The sequence below is a fragment of the Triticum dicoccoides genome, chromosome 4A (assembly GCF_002162155.2).
Source record: "Triticum dicoccoides isolate Atlit2015 ecotype Zavitan chromosome 4A, WEW_v2.0, whole genome shotgun sequence".
Classification (NCBI taxonomy): domain Eukaryota; kingdom Viridiplantae; phylum Streptophyta; class Magnoliopsida; order Poales; family Poaceae; genus Triticum; species Triticum dicoccoides.
This window is the reverse complement of record NC_041386.1, coordinates 732,186,950-732,206,860: the sequence shown is the minus strand read 5'-3', so window position 1 is coordinate 732,206,860 and position 19,911 is coordinate 732,186,950. Positions and strand designations below refer to the sequence as shown.

General features: G+C 46.0%; 1 protein-coding gene across 1 annotated transcript; it reads right to left on the bottom strand.

Annotated features, from left to right (window-relative positions):
• Positions 1 to 1,296: 1,296 nt before the first annotated feature.
• On the bottom strand, positions 1,297 to 5,944 carry LOC119288221. The gene is made up of 4 exons (XM_037567856.1): positions 5,768 to 5,944; positions 5,495 to 5,612; positions 1,929 to 4,933; positions 1,297 to 1,776 (listed from the first exon to the last, which is right to left on the bottom strand). Exons 2-4 carry the CDS (start codon positions 5,501 to 5,503, stop codon positions 1,773 to 1,775), a joined length of 3,018 nt encoding a protein of 1,005 aa, XP_037423753.1. The 5' UTR covers positions 5,504 to 5,612; positions 5,768 to 5,944; the 3' UTR covers positions 1,297 to 1,772.
• Positions 5,945 to 19,911: the final 13,967 nt, after the last annotated feature.

Genomic DNA, 19,911 nt, shown 5'->3' with positions numbered 1-19,911 from the left:
TGAGAAGAAGAGTTACAGAAGGTGATATCCCCCTAATTACAAGAGAGCTACTAGTGACAGGATATAAGGAGCATACTCCTGCTTGGCCCTATGGACCAATAGAGCAAAATCATGCTTGAATCTGTTCTAAGGACAGCTGGATCCCTCTGAAGTGTTTATCATTCCTTTCCTTCCAGATCCCCCAGGCCGCCACCGTGAACACCTCCATGAACATGTGTCCATTCCAAGAGTTTTGTACTGCATCATCATCTGGACATATTGCGAGAAACTGACAAAGTGGTTCCGAGAATGTGTCATGTAATAGGCTACGCAATTGTATACCGTGATGATGATATAGATTTGGTGGGCTCGTGTGACATGATAAACATGAAAGAGCAACGGACTTGACTTGATGACGCGGTGGAGCATGGAGAGGTAGAAGCTAGTAAGCGCACAGGTAGACAGTGTGAGAATCTCTTCGAGAGGCTGTTGGAGCCGTCGATCGGTGCAACTGCTCTTTTTTACTGTTTTCTTTTCTTTCCTCTTTTGTGGACGTACAAAGCAAAAGCAAGGATTTGATCTGTAGCGGTGCACCAAGGATTTGATCTGTAAGGTCGAATTCGTCCGCTCAGCAATCACACTGTCAAGTCTGAACGTGCTCCATCCACAGGAAAGCCATCGATATCAGAACAGATACAGTACTACAGTTCAAACGCAAACATATCATCGAGCTTATCATACGTAGTATATTTCACTCTGCTTCACCATTCTAGTACCGTACCACTTTTTGTTTTCTTCTTTGGATGCAAGAAGGTGCATCAAGATGAGCATGGCTCCGCCTTGCTCCTGATTAAGTGCCAAACTCACTACTACTCAACTCGGGTATATATTCTGTCGCTCTGTTTTCCTTGCTAGCTTAACCTCGTGATGATCCTCTGCAAATTACAAGACATATAGAGATGCGTCGATGATGATGATGATCATATTTATATGTATGCCTGACTCTAAACATATAATCTTGTTTGGAGAACTTGATACAAATAAATAAAGGCTAATAGATTTATCATGCTCCTCTGTACAATCCAGATATACAAACTTACTACATGATTATCACAAGCTCGATCGGCACTAACTGCTTGCAGGCAGCTCAGCTAGCCAGTAAGAAAGGGAGTCCTTTTGCCCTAAACAATGCTATTTGACATTAATATTTAAACAAACGTATATGCCCATCGACCAATGCACAACAGAGCAAATCATAGAAGCTTGAAGCTTGCCAGATGAGAAACCTCAAACAACAAGTTTATAACAATCCACAGCTTTTGCATAAATCACACGCACAATCAAATTATTACAACAATCAGTCCATGGCTGACAATCACACACCACACCACATAGCGAGAGCATAGCAGCAGCATGAGCGGGTCAGGGGCTCATGCCGCATAAGCTGGATGCCACTCTTATTTATTTCTATCTGCTCAGAGCATGTACCATCATCTCTCCAACCAGATGATAAGTACTTGCTTTGATGCACGCTGGTATGGGTCGATCCAGCAAAGCTGACCGAGCCAATCAAAACCAAACTGGAAGACGCAACAACACGTCTTACAATGTGGACCGATGCAGAGCCACACCTTGGCGATGCGGATGCAGAGCACACACAAACCAATCAAGCAACATGACTTTGGGTATAGGCAACATACACAACCATATATCACAGAGAAATCTTCAACTTGGTAGATCAACATGCTAATTATGTTGAAGCAAACTGAAGATGAACTCATGGAAGGGGTGGATTACCTACAAAGCAGCATAATACATTGCCAATAAGATGATTGATCAACTATATAAATTACTGGGAGTAGAGTAGTACTGGGTAATGATGACGAAACTAAGCTGACTAGCACACTGAGTTATTAATGAATGGAGAGATGGACCCAAATATATCTCACCTGAGTACGGTGCCTCTCGGCAGCTGGGCCTTCTTGTAGTAACTCGAGTGGATCAGCCGGTAGAGTGAAGGATGGTGGTTCGGATCACCCTCGTCCCACGCCAAGCTGTCCCACCAATCCTTCTCGCAGTTCACCTCGGGGCATTGCTTGCCAACGGCGGGCAGACGCCTGAGGCTCCAGCAGCCCCTTATGTTGATAGTCTTGAGCTTCGGCGCAAACATCTTACTCCCGCAGATGTGCTGCAGGCTAGGGAGATCGTGGAGGTGGATGTGCCTCAGGTTGGGGAAATCCGTAATTGTTTGCTTGTCTTGTCGCTCAGGACTCAAAGGGAAGATTTCCACGAGATCGCCACAACACACTATCTCAAGGGTCTCTAGGTCCCACAAGACAGTCATATGCGTGGATAGGGGGAGAACATGTATGAGCCTAGGGCAATTGTCTAAGTGCAAATTTTTAAGGTGTTTAAAGGAATAAAAGGAGGGTGGGCATCTTGTACTCCAGTTCCAAATGTAGTGCACCATTGGGAGCTGGGATGCCCAAAATGCGGTCAACCAATAAAAGCATATGATCTCGCCATCATCATCACTTTGTGTAGGAGTAGCAAAGACAGAGCTTAGCTTGGGGCACCTCTCAACTCGGCACTGTTTAAGCCAGTCCCAAGGTGAATCTCGTGGGGCTAGGATGCTAGTGATGGACAAGCTATCATGCACATGTAGCATCTCAGCATAGTAATATATAAAATCAGGGAGGATTAAAGCAGCACCAATACTAGTTCCTTGGGTGCTGCCCCGTTGATTTTGCTGTTGCAGTAATCCACTTTTTATCTCCTCTTCATCTTGTATGTGGATGTACCAGCCCTTGAATTTATCAACAGCAAGAGCAGGCGGGCTAGCCCACATCCACCTGATCACACCTTCATTAGTAGCAACAGCCTGTAGGTGGTCTTTAAAGATGATATCTCTTGCATATAAATAATGACCAGGTTGTCTAATTCCATGAGCAGCAACAACAACACTACTTGCAGGCGATGATGCCATGTCCACATGTCCAACCCCACAGAAATATTCTTTGACAGGCACTAGCGACCTAAGGAGCCTTGCATCCCTTACAGAGATGTACCAATTAAAGGATGCAGCTCGTTTTGTAGCAGCAACTGCAACAATACACGATGATCCTGTAGCAACACTAGTCTCCTTGCTCTTTTCTTCCCAATTAGCTTGGCCAGATGATGCAGATCGGACGGTGTCAATGCGCAACACCTCCAACTTCTCTGTCCTTTTGTTACTTGGTGGCCATTGTATTGCTTGCAGTTTCTCACAGCCCAATAGGGTGAGCCGCTTGAGGTTCGGTGCTACCACTTCTCTGAGGTTGAGGGTCTTCACTGCTGTGCCCGAGAGGTCCAGCTCCTCGAGTTTCTTCATCAAGCCTCTCAGCAGCACACTCTTCAATTTAATGAGGCCCCCAAAGGACATGCTAGATATCTTAGCAATAGCAGCATCAATGATGATGAAGCTAAATGACTCGAGTGATGGTGGAAAAACATAAGGGAGAACTTGTTCCAATCCAACACAGTTCTCAAGGATGACTGTCGTAAGGTGGTTGGCTCTCGATAGGTTAAGGACTGGTCGTTGCATCACTATTTCTTTTGCAGAGTACGGGTTGGCTGATACTCGGAGCATGACAAGGCTACTTTTACTGCCACATAGATGAGCTATGCTCATCCAATCCCTAACTCCCTCCATATTCAGCTCCCTGAGTTCATCCATTAAACATATCATCGCTTTTGAGTACCAGTCTGTATGCCTCAGGTCCAACACCCACAACTTTTGAAAACATGATCCATTTTGGTTGTTGCTTTGATGCTCCTCCTCTCTGACATCTGTGCAGTGATCCAGCAGGAGGAATCTTAGGTGGCTGCAACAGAAGAAGGGAGGAGATGTAAAACTGAAGGTGCACCAAGATAGATGTAACACACGAAGCCTATTGTTGTCTGAGAACATGGCAGCTGGTAATACCACCCTCCTACCATCTGATTTTTCTGATAGGAGGAAGAAGGATGTCGTCAGAGGAGGCAGCACACCAACATGATCATGCATCAGGGCTTGGTGTGTGGTTGAAACCCAGCGATCATCAGGACCAGAAATGCAAGCATTAATCTCTTCCTCAATGTCAGTATCCTCCTTAATCCAGTCCAAGTTTATGTTTCTATGCAGACCATCACTAACCTCCCATGCAGATGTATCACCTTGACCTTGTATGATCCCATCACATACCCAATAATTTGAAGCATGCATCCCCCAGTCGATACAGCCAGCATGTCTTTGTGCCCAGACATAGCGGAAGCACTCAACTATCTTGTCAGGCTCAAGAACACCCATGTACTTGGCAACCTCCGCGGCCTCTTCATGCAATGCATGATCCCGCCATTCCGCAATTCCAATGTCAACATCAACCTTGGCGTTTTCCAAAGCCACTTCTTCCCAACTTTGATAGAGCTGAAATCTCCTGCCCCAGGTCCACAACACCTTGTTACTCAAAATTGCTGTTACAGGGACACCACACTCGTACAAATCAATGAAGTGGCTGCTCCCGTTGTGAAAAATCACCACAAATGTACTGTTAGCAAGCTTTCTGAAGATCTCCCCTGTGACATGCCATATCACTCCCCTAGAGCCCTGGTCTATCCCATTGAAATCATCCTCCTCGTCGTGCTGGTCGAAGATGGCCATCACTGACTGGGGAAGCTCTAGCTCCTTAGCAACTGCTTTTTGCAAGGCTCTGATGCTTTGCCACAAAGAGCAATCCACGTGGACAACCTTGTCAAACTTCATTTTTTGAGCAGCTGATGATTTAAGACGTTGGGCTACCACTCTGAGAACAGTGGATGCCCCGAGTCCATGCCAGCCATAGAAGTAGATATTTCGTTCGTGTTCGTTCGTGTCCTCCACAATACGGAGTATCTCTCCTGCTGCAGCATCGATGGTATTTGCCTTGATCCCGATCTCCTGCAGTGTATAATAATAAATGAATGCAGTTCATCACTTTACCTTTCTTTCCTTTTCACTACTTTGTTTCAAGTTGTAAGGCACATTTTAACTATAGAGACAATACATAGGAATAACAAAGATAATAGTTAATTGTTACCCTCAGGGTTTTACTTATTTAATTTTAGTACACACTTTGTTACGAATATACAGATGCTTTACAATGCGTGCAATCAAACGCTTATACTGGATTGTAAATAATTTACTATCATCCAAATAAGAAAAACAATGGCCAATGTGTGTATATATACAAAACCATGCCAATGAAGGGAATGATAGCATCTCCCAACAGATGGATCATATATACTACTAACATTGATTCATCCTATCTAGTACATGAGTAATGCAAGGAATTAGCTCACCAAATGGCATGGTTTAATTAAATCCTCTTCTTCAAACACAAGTGAAACATTTTATAGAATGCAAACCCAGAAAGTGGTCAGGCAACAAGCAAAATGCAAATCTCAGTTAAGCTCGCAACATTGATTGCTGAAGATCAAGATGCATGAATGGATTACGTACCCTCCCCATGATGTATCGAATGGATCTCCAGGTTCCTTTAGAGTTGAATTGGCTCGTCCAGTCTAACCCATGGATCTGATGGATCTGTAGAAAAGACTCCAGGCTTAATTCTTCGTTCCTACAGATGTGTATGAATAGGATCAATGCAAGCATTTTAAGAAGTAACAACAAGATCTCTAGTTCATTATAAAACAGTCTTTCAAAAGGTTGACAAAATTAGAGAAGCACTCTGCAGATCATATATAGTATAGACGATTGGCACAGTTACATTACCTTGATTGTAGCGCTGGATTTAAGTGAACCGGTGAGAAGAAGCTAGCTTAGCAAAAAAGAAGCCAAACATAGAGATTGATCTGGTAGACGAGAAAACCAAGCTGCACTGTATGCAGACACGCAACAGCAGAACTAGTATATAGAATGGAATGGATACAGCAAGCTATGGTTCAGGCATGCATACTCATAGCATAGTAGTATTCCTTGCGTTTGCTTTGCTGCTTTATTTGCTTTTCTGTCAAGAGAGCTGGGAAAATTCTTTGCTCTATGCACACTCCATCCACCGGTCATCATTAGATTCCTTGCTTGGTACAAGTTTAAAGATCACAATGGTAAAGCCAAAGATAAAGTTATGCTACAGGTGGCCCTGCATGGGATCAGGGCCATACGTGCGTAGAAAATACTGGGCTCTATGCTAAATTTTAAATCAGGCCCTAAACCTGATTAAGAGAAGTCGAAACCAATTATAGAAAAAGAAGAAAAAAACATTACGATGGTAACACAACTTTCTATACCGGCTTCGGCTTGTATCGTCGTAAGTTAGCACGATTTGTTGCTGACGGAGGCGAATGGGTCAAGTATCCAACACACATTACCATTTTTCTAAGTATGCTTGGGTACACTCCCCTTAAAACAAACTATAACTTCTGATGCAAATCAGTGGTTGAGATTAAAGTTTACCATTTTAGTTGTGAAGGCAATATGTCTGTTTTAATTTGTTAGTTTTGTCTTTGGCATTACACTCTGAAAAAAAATCTATCATCTCGTCATGTAAAACAACACCTCTTATCTTCGTAGGACTTCCGCATATTTGAAAGACCCATGACTACTCCTTTCTAATTACTGAATGCAAGTATACAACTGCTCTTTGCTTTGCAAGTTTGCATCCCAAGTAGGGCCAAGTGAAATACAGTTATACGTACAGAAAAGCCAAAACTTTAAGATATTCTGCACTCACCGTTAGATAATGCATGATTTTTTTTTTTGCTTAGATACATAAGTTTATGCAAAAGAGAGATATGAGAGAGAGACTACATAACACGGGCTAACTAACTCCGAAAGGGACAGCAAAGAAGGACGCTACTAGTAGAGTTGTAACAACGCGGACATCATGAGCCAATGCAAGATGCTTTAGAGTTCAAATTGATGAAGCTGCTAGTGCATCTCGCAAATCCATGCCCCTGATACATACACAACAATGACATGAGAAATATTCTGGGATGACAAGAATGAAACTAAGAGGAAGGCATGCATTTAGAGACTGAACAACTGCAGTTAGAAGTCAAGCAGAGAGCAACAACAGGAGTACGTAGGCTTCCGCACCACCAGGAAGATTTGCAAAGGCTTAGTCGAGCAACAGGCACCTTGAGCTCTCTTACGTTTGCGAAGCTGTGGAAATCAGGCGAACGCATGGGTCACTCCAGGCACAGAGACATCTTGAAAAGCAGAGATCTGACGGCAGGAGAGCTAGTGTTGAAATGGTGCACACCAATTGGCACTGCCACCGCCCCATGACCCCGTATTAATTGAGATCAAAGATAACGTGCTTCGCTCTTGATGCTGCACTGCTGTATACTCCCTACAAAGTTGGGTCATCTATTTTGGAACGGAGGGAGTAGAAGGCAAGCCATCAGTCGACATGGCACCGCACGTTCGATTTGATTGAGCCTGAACTTGTCCCTGGGGTTGTGTGACTGAGATGGCACAGCACACTGCCGACATTTCTGACAAAATATTCTTGGCCTGGGGTGGTTTGCGGGGCAGAACTGTTGGCGCCGGATCCTCGCAGCGCCGCTCTTCTTCTACCTCACACAACTCTCTCTTCTCTGGTTGTTTCTCTCAAGAACACACACACATTTAAGAAACTCCAAACACACACACACGCACACACGCATGTACCAAGGAAGAGAACAAGCTAGCTTTGCCGTGAGGCTCTCCTCCTTGGTGAAACTACATTTTACCTCAGCCCTCTCGGCCTGATATTTTTCATTAACTAATGCAACCTACTTATACACAAAGACTGGGCAAACCTGCCACACAACTCACGCCTCTAACTCCACGTCTCAAGGCACTAACAAACCCCTACATGCATGCACGTACAGCACACAGCTCCACTCAACGGCCACATGACTCGGCCAGCGAGTATGCAAACCGGTAGATCCACAAATCCACTCACGCATGCACCTGGACCTATTCTCATGCTGCTAACTAACTCATCTAATTCCACTACTAACTTGTGTGTACACACATGAACTCATCTCCACGTGAGTACACAGCCGCAGCCTAGTAGCTGGACACGACTACATGCATGAAACAAAATATGATGAAAAACTAAAGAACAAGGTTAACTCTAACAAGAACATCGTGTCCCTGGTGAAGACCATTCCTGTTGCATGATGTCCAGAGCCGTCTCCACCTTCTTGACGGCATGCTCGTCCTGGAAGCCCAATTGCGACAGCACGTAGCCGAGGTTTGCCGAACGCCCAGTAAAAAATAGTAATAAATGAGAGATTTCGGTGGCCGAACCAATTTACTTATCGATGCACTTCTGAAATCTGAAAGCATAACTGAACAGTAAAAGTATGCACTGCTGGTGCTGGCTGCACCCACTCACGTCAGGCAGATGGTGAAGCTGCAGAGTCTTCTTCTTCTTCCCCATCCTCCTCCTTACAGCCAAGCCCGTTACAGGCGTCGGCGCAAACGAGCGCACACCCCTCCCTCCTTCATGGGCCGGCCCGTTTTGCCCTTCATTATTTTTTTCTGTTATTAAATTCCAAAAAGAAGTGCGACGGACGGACGACTCAAACTCGAAACCTCTCCTTCTGTGGAGAAAGACGGTACCCACTAGAACTACTACACCACTTCTGACTTTTTTTTGAGGGGTGACTATGTACTATGTTTTTGCCTCTTATTTTTATTCAGTTGGCGGAAGTGGCACTTTTGTAGTTTTCTTTTTCTTGACCGGTTTTTGTATCTGTTTTTCTTTTGCCTTCTTTACATTTTCTTTTTCAATCTATGAAGTTTTTCAAAATAGATGAACTTTTTCATTTTTTGGTGACCTTTTTGAGAAATTGATGAACTTTTTCCAAATTTTGATTTTTTTAATTGATGAACTTTTTTTCAATCCGATGAACTTTTTCCAAAATGAATGAAATTTCAAATCGATGAAAATTTTCCAGATTTTTTTGAACTTTTCTGAAAATCTATGAACGTTTGATGAAAATCGATGAAATTCTTCAGAGTTTTGTGAAATTTTTTAATTGGCGGAAGGGGCACTTTTGTAGTTTTCTTTTTCTTGACCGGTTTTTGTATCTGTTTTTCTTTTGCCTTCTTTACATTTTCTTTTTCAATCTATGAAGTTTTTCAAAATAGATGAACTTTTTCATTTTTTGGTGACTTTTTTGAGAAATTGATGAACTTTTTCCAAATTTTGATTTTTTTAATTGATGAACTTTTTTTCAATCCGATGAACTTTTTCCAAATTGAATGAAATTTCAAATCGATGAAAATTTTCCAGATTTTTTTGAACTTTTCTGAAAATCTATGAACGTTTGATGAAAATCGATGAAATTCTTCAGAGTTTTGTGAAATTTTTTGAAAATTGATGAACGTTTTTCGTTTCTGTGATTTTTTTTGAAAGTTTATGATTTTTTTTCCAAAATTGATGATTTCTTTCAAATCTTATGCAATTTTTAAAAAATTGATGATTTTTTTAAAATTTTGTTGATTTTTTTAATTCATGAACTCTTTTGAATACATAATTTTTTTGTAATTCGTGATTCTTTTCTATACCTGTGGACTTTCAAATTCTGTTCATATTTTTTCAAGAGAAATGAAGTTTTTCTATGTTTTGAAATAATTCAAAAATCTACGTGGCAACATACGTTCTGTAAATAGCGTGGCTACATTTCGCTGCTGCAGCTTCATGGGCCGGCCCACCAGGGTGCTGTAGTGAGCACTCGTTGCGTCAACTGGTGCATAAGGCGCCCTATATGAGCTCCCTGAAAAATTGCAAGTGAGTCCATAGTTTTTAATGTATTTTCAAAATAGTTCATATTTGTACGTATAAAACAATATAATAAAAAAATACTACATACTGCCTAAAAAGTGGTATATGTACTACAAAAATACGAAAATTGCTAAATGGAGGATGAGCTCCATGGAGCTTTTCATTTACAAAATTGAAAAACACATTTTGAAGTTTTAAAAAAATCAGAAAATCACAAACGTTCATACGGATGTATACTACATATGTATAAAATTTGAAGATAGCTTACATTATGGTGAGAGCTATGATAAAGAGTGCACGAACTGTTCACTGTGAAAAATGCACAATTTTTTCTTTTTTGTGTAGCTGTGACCACAATGTATTTCATCATTAAACTTTACACACATGTAAAACACATCCATATAAACGTGTATGATTTTTCCATATTTTTTTGAAACTTTGAACTATGATTTAAAAAAAAAACAGCTCCATGGAGCTCTTCCACCAAAATGCCCTACTCACCAAAATATTTTATATACTACATATTACAAGTATGTACTCTCCAGTTTACACATACGACATATAACATATAAATCTCACGTGGGTGTAACTATCATGCGAAAAGCCTCCTTCTTAGAGAAAGCAAAATGTGGGACCGGTGAGATGATGATGAATAAGGTTGTGGGGCCTAGTTAAAGAGATCGACAGAGAGTAGGGGACCCCAGAGTAGGTGGATCTAAAGAATGGTGGAGTGTGAGATGACGATGGTGCTAAAATATTGTTGGATCTTTGATCTGATGACTAGAGGTTACAAACCAGAAAAGATAACTTTTTAGGGAGACGCCACAAACCAGTGTTCGTGCCCCTCACCCCAATTGACGTGTGGTAATGATGAGCACCTAACCAACAAGTGGTTTTGGTCTCTTGTCGCCACTACCATATAAACATATGGAAGAGCAACCGACCACCTATGCTAGACTATTCTCGTAATGTTTACTCATGCTCCCCACATTCTAACAGGTCTTGGGAGGGGTTGCACAACGGGAAGGCCATCATGGCATCAGTGCTAGGACAGTGTTGGTGGCGACCGGAAAGACTGCAGTACTCGCCACAGTCGACTACACATCAAGCATGTGTGGAACATTTGCCTCACCTATGCTAATGGTTGCACCCGTTGGTGGTAGGAGTCTCAAACCCTCTACGTTAATCATGTTTACGTGGTCTAATGCTAAGCTAATGATCCTAGTACGGTAATCCTAAAGTTTTGTGTCTGACACTAAATAACTAATTAGATCCATTGCAAAGTTACTCATTTTTAATGACCTAAGGGATTGTATAGCACAATGTTATGGTAGTACATAGCACATTTGTATATTTTGAGATTTTGTGATACACTTTTCTTTTCTTTCTTTCTTGATTTCTACTAGAGAAGATTGCTATACTGGAGAAACAAACAAATAACTTTAATGGATAAGCAAAATTATTATCCACATATGGTAAGCATAGTTCTTGCAAAATACAACAATTCCTGCAACTGAACCACATTCGATAAGCAAAATTCCTGCAAACCACTGTCGGTGTCAAAATCGGCGGATCTCGGGTAGGGGGTCCCGAACTGTGCGTCTAGGCAGATGGTAACAGGAGACAAGGGACACGATGTTTTTACCCAGGTTCGGGCCCTCTCGATGGAGGTAAAACCCTACTCCTGCTTGATTAATATTGATGATATGGGTAGTACAAGAGTTGATCTACCACGAGATCAGAGAGGCTAAACCCTAGAAGCTAGCCTATGGTATGATTGTTGTTCATCCTATGGACTAAAACTCTCCGGTTTATATAGACACCGGAGAGGGCTAGGGTTACACAGAGTCGGTTACAATAGGAGGAGATCTACATATCGTATCGCCAAGCTTGTCTTCCACGCCAAGGAAAGTCCCATCCAGACACGGGACGAAGTCTTCAATCTTGTATCTTCATAGTCCGGGAGTTAGGCCAAAGGTCATAGTCCGGCCATCCGGACACCCCCTAATCCAGGACTCCCTCAGTAGCCCCTGAACCAGGCTTCAATGACGACGAGTCCGGCGCGCAAATTGTCTTCGGCATTGCAAGGCGGGTTCCTCCTCCGAATATTTCATAGAAGATGTTGAACACAAGGATAGTGTCCGGCTCTATAAAATAGTTTCCACATACCACCGTAGAGAGAATAATATTCGCACAAATCTAATCTGCTGACGCATTCCGCAGCGTGACATCATGCCACAGCCAAGCCTTTATTCGTTTTACTGTCCCACCTCAGCGTGTTTAGCGAGGCGGTTCCCTTGGCACGTCCTGTCAAAGCAGAGATCGTGTCCCCTTATTCTGGGATTCTCATCAATAAGGACGGGGGTAACCCAACCACGCCATTTGTATGGCTTCATAATTGAAAGTGAGTCCCAAACGGTCACGGGGAGGGATCTTGGTATTCAACCCCTTTATAAAGGGACCAAGGCTCGACTATTTTCTTCCAATCCAATCAAATCCGCGTCTTGCCTCGAGTTCCAACACCCAAAGCTTCAGATTCAGGCGCTTAGGACCTTCGATGATGTCCGGCTCCGACTTCCAAGGCCGGTGGATGCCTTCCTCCGTTACGGAAGAAGACGTGTGAAAGCTGAGAGACACCAGGTATCTGACCGGCAAAATCTCGCATAGGCTGCCTGCTCAAGGGCAGGCTATTCCCACTCCCCAGCCCGGTGAGAGTGTGGTATTCACATCTCACTTCCTTCGGGGGCTAGGCTTCCCGATTGATCCCTTCGTGAGGGGGCTCATGTTTTATTACGGGCTGAAATTTCACGACCTAGCTCCGGAGTCCATCCTCCAAATCTCATCGTTCATTGTCGTGTGTGAGGCCTTCCTCCATATTACTCCTCACTTCGGGCTGTGGCTTAAAACCTTTAAGGTAGAACCGAATATGATCGAGGGGCAGCACGCAGAGTGCGGAGGGGCCATTATAAGCAAGATTGCCGACACTCCATGGCCCGAGGGCCCCTTTCAAGAGGAGTTCGGCTTATGGCAATGAGAGTGGTTCTACATCACAGCTCCCAGGGGCACCACGTGGGTGGCGCCACCTGCTTTTCACTCGGGTCCCCCACTACGGCTAGCGTCATGGGTCAATAAAGGGCTTAATTGGGGGCCGCCCAAGGACGTGCCCTTGCTGCAGGGCCGCGTTCGAGATCTCCTAGAGAGAGACATCAATTCGGCCGTAGTGGCGCAGGTTATGCTAATTCGCCGCATACTGCCCTGCAAACGTCGCCCCCTCCGCCTGTGGGAATTTAATCCGGAAGGGCCACGAGCTCTCCAACACTTTATGGGCACGACGCCCGTGGAGATGTACAAATTGTTCTTCGGATCACAAGCAAGGTGTCCGGACTTGTCCGAGGACGCAGGCCTGAGCTGCAATCGCCCGGATACTCAAGTAAGTAGCCCCATACCCGGACACGCCATCCGTATATTTATCATAAAACCGCCCTTAAAAGAGCTATCCTTTAAACAGGAGTGGATAGCGGAAGCAAGGCTTATCAGGTGTCCGGCCCCCCTCCCTGAGACCACGCCAGATCCCGTGTTGACCAGGATGCGGGAGATTGCGCCTTTATAAGAAGGTGAAGAGGGGAACAAGGAAGCTACCGCCTCCGCGAAGGAGGCTGTCAGGAAGGGAGGAATCGAGAACTCCTCTATCCATGGAAAGAAGAGGAACACCTATGAAAACCCGGAGGCGGTCGCCTCAAAGCGGGGGAAGAAATCTTCATCAGAGGGTCCGGCGCCGGAGAGTGCTCCGGCCGCATTGTGCCCCCAAGGGGATCAGCTCTCCAACGAGCCGTAAGTAACGAGGGGGGTTTTAAAATGAGTGATATCCCTGTTTTCTTTCTGAGGAAGATAACCAAAATTTTACCTTGCAGTTCGGACCTCAACCCTTCTCAGCAGAGCTCATCTTCCGGGGATCTCCGTCCAGAGATGATGGAGAGCGAAACGCCTCCCCCAGCTGTACCATCTTGCGTGGCTGGCGACCCTGAGGTGTCGTCTCGGAGGATTTCTCCAAATCCGGACTTTGAAAAAGGTCGTCGGACTAGGCCGGCACCTTTAGGATCTGCTCGGGCGAGCGTCTATCTCAAAAGAACACCGTGTGTTGATGAACACGGTGATTAGAAGGATTTCATCCGCGGAAAGTGGATTGTACGAGGCCGTCAGGAGTTTACTGACAGGTTTTGAGGTACGCGAAAAGATGTACCTTTTGACAGAGCCGCATATATAAAATGCGCCCTGTATAAATAGTAGCCCCTGAGACTCTGTGTGTTGTCAAAAATGACGGTGCACAGAGGATCATAATCCCAGGTATAATATGTCGCCCTTCCTATGTAGGTGGCGAGGCGTTCGGTGGCTAGCCGGACTGATGAATCTGCCGAGCTAAAGCGGCAACTTGACGTAGCAGATGCCGACATCGCGCTTGTAAATGAGCGGCTAGACGAGGCACAAGGTATGTAATGTCTCCAAAGACAACGGATAAGAGGAGCTTGATGCCCGTGCCTTATAACATATGTGCTTAATGCAGATGGTGCCGCTGCTGTGGAGAACCTTCGGGCGGAACTTGCCTGAGCCAAGGAGCAAGCGAGGAAGAGTGATGCGGCTGCCGTTAAAGTGGCTGAAGAGCTAAAAGCCGAACAGGCTGCTCACTGCCAGAGCAAGAAAGAAATGGCCGAGATGGTTGTAATATTGAAGGATGCTGCCGACCGTTGTAAGCTTGGTGAAGAAGAAGATAGGGTGGCACAGAAGGACCTAGAAAAGGTCACTGTCGAGGCCAAGGACACTCGCTCTGCAATGAGAGCTATGAAGGAGGAGCTACGTCAGGCCGGAGATATCGCGGCTGGAAAGCCCTATATGCTGCGGATGAAGTTCAGGGATCCTAAGTATGCTTCGTTGGACCGGAAGTGCAGTGCGGCGAATACTTATCTAGATTTGGCGGCAAGTGCCGCAGACGCGACCGAACACTTTCGGAGTCTGGATGACCATAAATTGGAAGAACTGTTTTGGTCGCAGTTCCATAATCTAGAGCGCCCACTTTCGGTGTCCGACTGTTTGGCCGCTTGGGCGGAGCTGAACAGGTTGTCCGGACTCTCTATGAGGTACGTCGCGAGTCGTCTGTGGCCGGAAGAGTCAGAGCCGAAGAGTTATTTTATCTTGGTGCAGCAGTTCCTTGGTTCGGTGCCGCATGTTGATGCAATGAAGAGGTCAACGTGCATAGAGGGTGCACTGATGGCTCTTGCCCGTGTCAAGACATGCTGGGCGGATATGAAGGCCAGTGTTGTTGCATCCCGGGATTCGGACGAAAGCCGCGTATCTGCCAAGCACTACTTTGAGGAAGTTCTTCAGGGCGCTCGTTTAATAGAGACACAGTGCTCGAAGGATGTTGTGTTCGAATAACATGTGCTATTGTAAAACAATATTTTGATAGGATGTAAAAGCTTTTTATACTTGTGCTTTCAAGAATTATAATGCCTCCTATGCGGCCGTTAATGTATATGTGTATATAACCTGAAAGATGGCAGTCGTTGGCTTCAGCCCCCACGCATATAATGCGGGGGTGTTCGCAAAAGGCGCCTTTTCACACTTGATCCAATGTCTTGGTCCTATAAAGGAGGTGATAGCGCAGCGAACTAGGCAACCGGAATATAATGCTTGATCACTTTCACTTAGCCATAGGAGTTTGATAGTGGGGCTACTGAATAGTGCCTAGGGGCACCACGCTCGCCCGAATTCGGGGCGTGTGTGTGCCTGACCGGGAAACGGCCCTTCATTAATGCGGAGGAATCCTAAAGATTCTGGCAAGTCGTCGAGTGGTTGACCAGTCTCTCGCTAGATCATGACAGTCAGTTTTCGGCTTTCTCTACCGAGGTGCTCGCCTGGCCGAACCGGGGCACAATCACAGTAGTTCTCCTGGTGTCGCCTTAGCCGATAGAGTGGAACGTAAGGCAGCAAAACACAGGAGCCGGGCAAACCCAACATTTGACCAAAGACATGATTCGGAGCTGATGCATATAAGGCCAAACTCGCGACGCCGAACACTCCCTAAGGTATTCGGTCTTTATGAAGACGGGACGAACAAAAGCCCTTGGTAAAAAAGCCCCTGGTGTCCAGGTACGCGCAAAATTCTGGCGTGGCCACATGCCAAGACGCCAACCTCCTCCTCGGTTGTAGCAAAAACCGGGGGATGTTATCAACAAGAGACAGTAAAAAAGGTTTACGCAGGGTCTTAATCTGAAAAGAATCCTTGAAATGGGTCCCTGCTGCACGTCTGCACCTGTGTCTCCGTTGTGCCGTATCCTGGACGGGTGTAGCACGGCGTTCGTCTGCAAAAGAGAGGAACTTAGTGGAAAATCAATCGTGCGAGAAATCTATGTTAAAATAAACAAAGCATAATACAAAAACATGGGTAGGATTGAGCTTTATTGTCGCGCGGAGCCCCTTTTACAGGGTTATGCGGCTATGAAGCCTTTGCATGTTTACGCCGGATTCGTTGAGCCGTGTCTGGGGTCTTTAACGACCTTTGTAGGTGCTCTGAGTAGCAAAGCTGGGTAAGTGTGCGGCTGTCGAGGCGGCCGCACCATCCTACGTGCTCGGGGAACACTTGATATTTCCCTTTAATGAGATGATGCCTCGTGGACCGGGCATTTTGAGTGTAAGGGATGCATAATTCGGTATTGCGTTAAAGCGGGCGAAAGCTTCGCATCCCAGCAGCGCTTGATAGCGACTTATGAATGGGGCGGTGTGGAAGGTTAGCATTTCGCTTCGGAAGTTGTCGGGGGGGGGGGCGAACGTAACTCCTAACGAGAGGGAACCCATACAATGGGTATCTGGGCCTGGCGTGACCCCTTTAAAGGAAGTGTTGCCATGGCGGATTATTGCTGGGTCTAACCCCATTTTGCGGATTGTGTCCTGATATAGTAGGTTTAGGTCACTGCCGCCATCCATTAGGACTTGTGTAAAGTGGAGTCCGTCAATTATCGGATCTAAGACCAAGGCAGTCCGGCCTGCGCTCCGGATACCTCTAGAGTAATCCTGATGGTCAAAGGTGATTGGTTGTAACAACCAATGGCTGGATTCCACTGGGACAGGCCGTATGGCGCGTGTCTCTGTAGGCGCCAATCTGTTTTTTTCCTTTTGTCACATGAAGTGAATTTACTGTTTTGACTTCTTGTGGGAACTTCTTTTGTTCTCCGGTGTTCTGCTTATGGGATTCGCCGTCATCCTCGCTTGGTATGTCGAGCTCCTTCTGTTCGACATTGAGTTTGCCGGATTGCCTGAAGACCCAACAATCTCTCTGGGTATGGTTTGCCGGCCTCCCGGGGGTACTGTGGATTTGACATATTTTGTTCAATATTTTGTTGAGGTTAGATAGCTCGTCACTGTCATCTTTGGGAGGCGGCTTTTTCCGATTTTGCCGAGAGCTTTTGAATCCGGCGTTGACTGCGGTGCTCTTCGGGTTGTTATCCATGATCCGGCGCTGTTCCTTATTACGGCGTGGTTTCCCGTTTCATCTCTGAGTTCGGATGTGCTGCTTCTTGCCAACCAGCTATCCTCTCCTGCGCAAAAGCGGGTCATGAGGCTTGTTATGCGGCCATTGATCTTGGCTTTTCTTGGCCGAGGTGTCTGGCGAGCCATTTGTCTCGAACGCTATGATTGAAAGCTGCTAGGGCTTCGGCGTCCGGACAGTCGACTATTTGATTCTTTTTAGTAAGGAATATGTTCCAGAGTTTCCGAGCTGACTCTCCGGGTTGTTGAGTGATATGACTTAGATCGTCTGCATCCGGAGGTCGGACATAGGTCCCTTGGAAATTTGCCCGAAAAGCATCCTCGAGCTCCTCCCAACTTCCAATGGTGTTTTCGGGAAGGCTTTTAGGCCAATGTCGGGCTGGCCCTTTGAGCTTGAGGGGTAAGTATTTTATGGCGTGGAGGTCATCTCCTCTAGCCATGTGTATGTTGAGGATATAATCATCAATCCAGACCCAAGGGTCTGTGGTTCCGTCGTATGCCTCTATGTTTACGGGCTTGAATCCCGCTGGAAATTCATGGTCCAGCACCTTATCGGTGAAATATAGGGGATGCGCGGCGCCCCTGTATTTCGGTGTGCCGCGATGTTCGGATATTTGTTGCGTTGCATTGCTGAGGAGAGCTTGCTTTCTTGGCCCATAGATAGATCTGGGTGGGCCATCTTTTTGATTCGAATCCTTGTGCGGATCGCATGCCGGATTAAATGCGGCGCCCTTTGCCGCTCGATGTCGGTCATGGGATCGTCTATCCGACCTGGTGGTTTCCTTGTTTTTTTGGCCGTGTGGGCTCTAAGGCCTCTTCATCAAATTCTGGTAGTAATTTTCGCTGCGGATAGCTCTTTGTGTGGGGAATGTCGCCGTACTTGTGTGCGGTGTTGAGTACTTTGTCCCATCTGATTCTGAGTGCCTCTTCCGCTGTTCTCAGCTTCCGCTTCTGCTTTTTTCAGGCTACGTGCCGTGGCGACGAGCCTTTGATGGAGGTTATTCTTCTCCAGTAATTTTTCTGGCGTGAGGTCGTCCGGACTATTATTTTCGCCGGGGACGGGATGTTTGGTTTGTTCATCCAAGTTGCCCTGTTCGGACAGTTGCTCGATGGTATGTTCATTGTCCGCCAGTTCATCTTGCTCTATGGCTGGATCTCTGTCGAGGTGGGGTTTGGCGCGGCGTTTCCGCCGCAGCTTTGATTGCTTTTGGAGGGAATGATCCCTCATTGCGCCCTTTTGATCCTCGTCTTTGTTTCTTTTAGTTGTGTCCACCATGTATACATCGTGAGGTGAGGTGGTTGTCCAGTGCCCTGTAGGCGTTGGTTCTTGGTCATCTGCTTCATCGGCGTCCATATCGTCGATGTCTTCGGAGTCGTAGTCGAGCATGTCGGTTAAATTGTCGACAGTGGCTACGAAGTGGGTGGTGGGTGGGTTTCGAATTTCTTCGCCGTCCGAATTCCAACCTTGCTGACCATAGTCCGGCCACGGCTCTCCTGATAAAGAGAGAGACTTTAGTGAATTCAGGATGTCGCCAAAGGGCGAGTGCTGAAAGATGTTCGCGGCGGCGAACTCCATGATCGGAGCCCAATCGGGCTCGATCGGAAGGAGTGCGGAAGATTCAGAGTTCGGAAAGGAGTCCGACACCTTGTGACTACTTGGAGTCACAAGCTTCACAGAGGACAAGGCTGGTATTCGGCTCGATCGTCGTAGAGATTGCAGCCCCCGAGGCGGCGTCCAACCGCCCGTCCCCGGTTGGCGCGGTCGACTCCGGGCTAAGGGTCGGAGCGGACACCTGAGCGGCACTTTGAGCATTGTCCGGCGGCTGAGCTAGATCATGCCCATCGTGACAGTGCGGCGTGCTCGGCCGTAGCTCGAATCCGTCGAAGATCAAGTCCCCGCGGATGTCAGCCGTGTAGTTCAAACTTCCAAATTTGATCTGATGGCCAGGGGCGTAGCTTTCGATCTGCTCCAGATGGCCAAGCGAATTGGCCCGCAGTGCGAAGCCGCCGAAAATGCCCCAGTTTGATGAATTATTCCCTAATCTTCATCCCGACTATAAGGGGAAAATGGGCTGCCTCTTCGGCAACAAGACACTGAAGAATGGATCCAAGCTTGGAGCGACGCTCATCAGCCACCACAACAACGTAGAACAAGGAGCGCCTCCTACAGACATCGTAAGCCTGTTGGCACAAGTGTGGGCAGAGATGCTGTGTTACGCGGGTCACCGGTGCAGCGGGTTTTATCATGTGAAGCAGCTTAGCAACGGCGGGGAGCTCATTACTGTCGCCGCCGTTCTAGGGCATTACATTAGCGACGTGGTCAACGATGACACAGAAGTAAAAGTAAGGAATTGGATAACAATAGACGCTCCAGTCTCTTCGACCTCCGGGAATGGTGTCTCTCATGCCTCCGAGGGTGTTTGAGAGTTGGAACAACCGTTGATTTCAAATTAAAGTGTGTAATTGATGACCGCAGGCAACTTAAAGTTTGTTATTTGCGTACTTTCAATCAGTTTCTTTTACCATTGGATTTTGCCTCGTGTGGGGCTATGACCTGCTTTGTCTACTTTGGCAGCATTGTAGGCAACTTAAAATT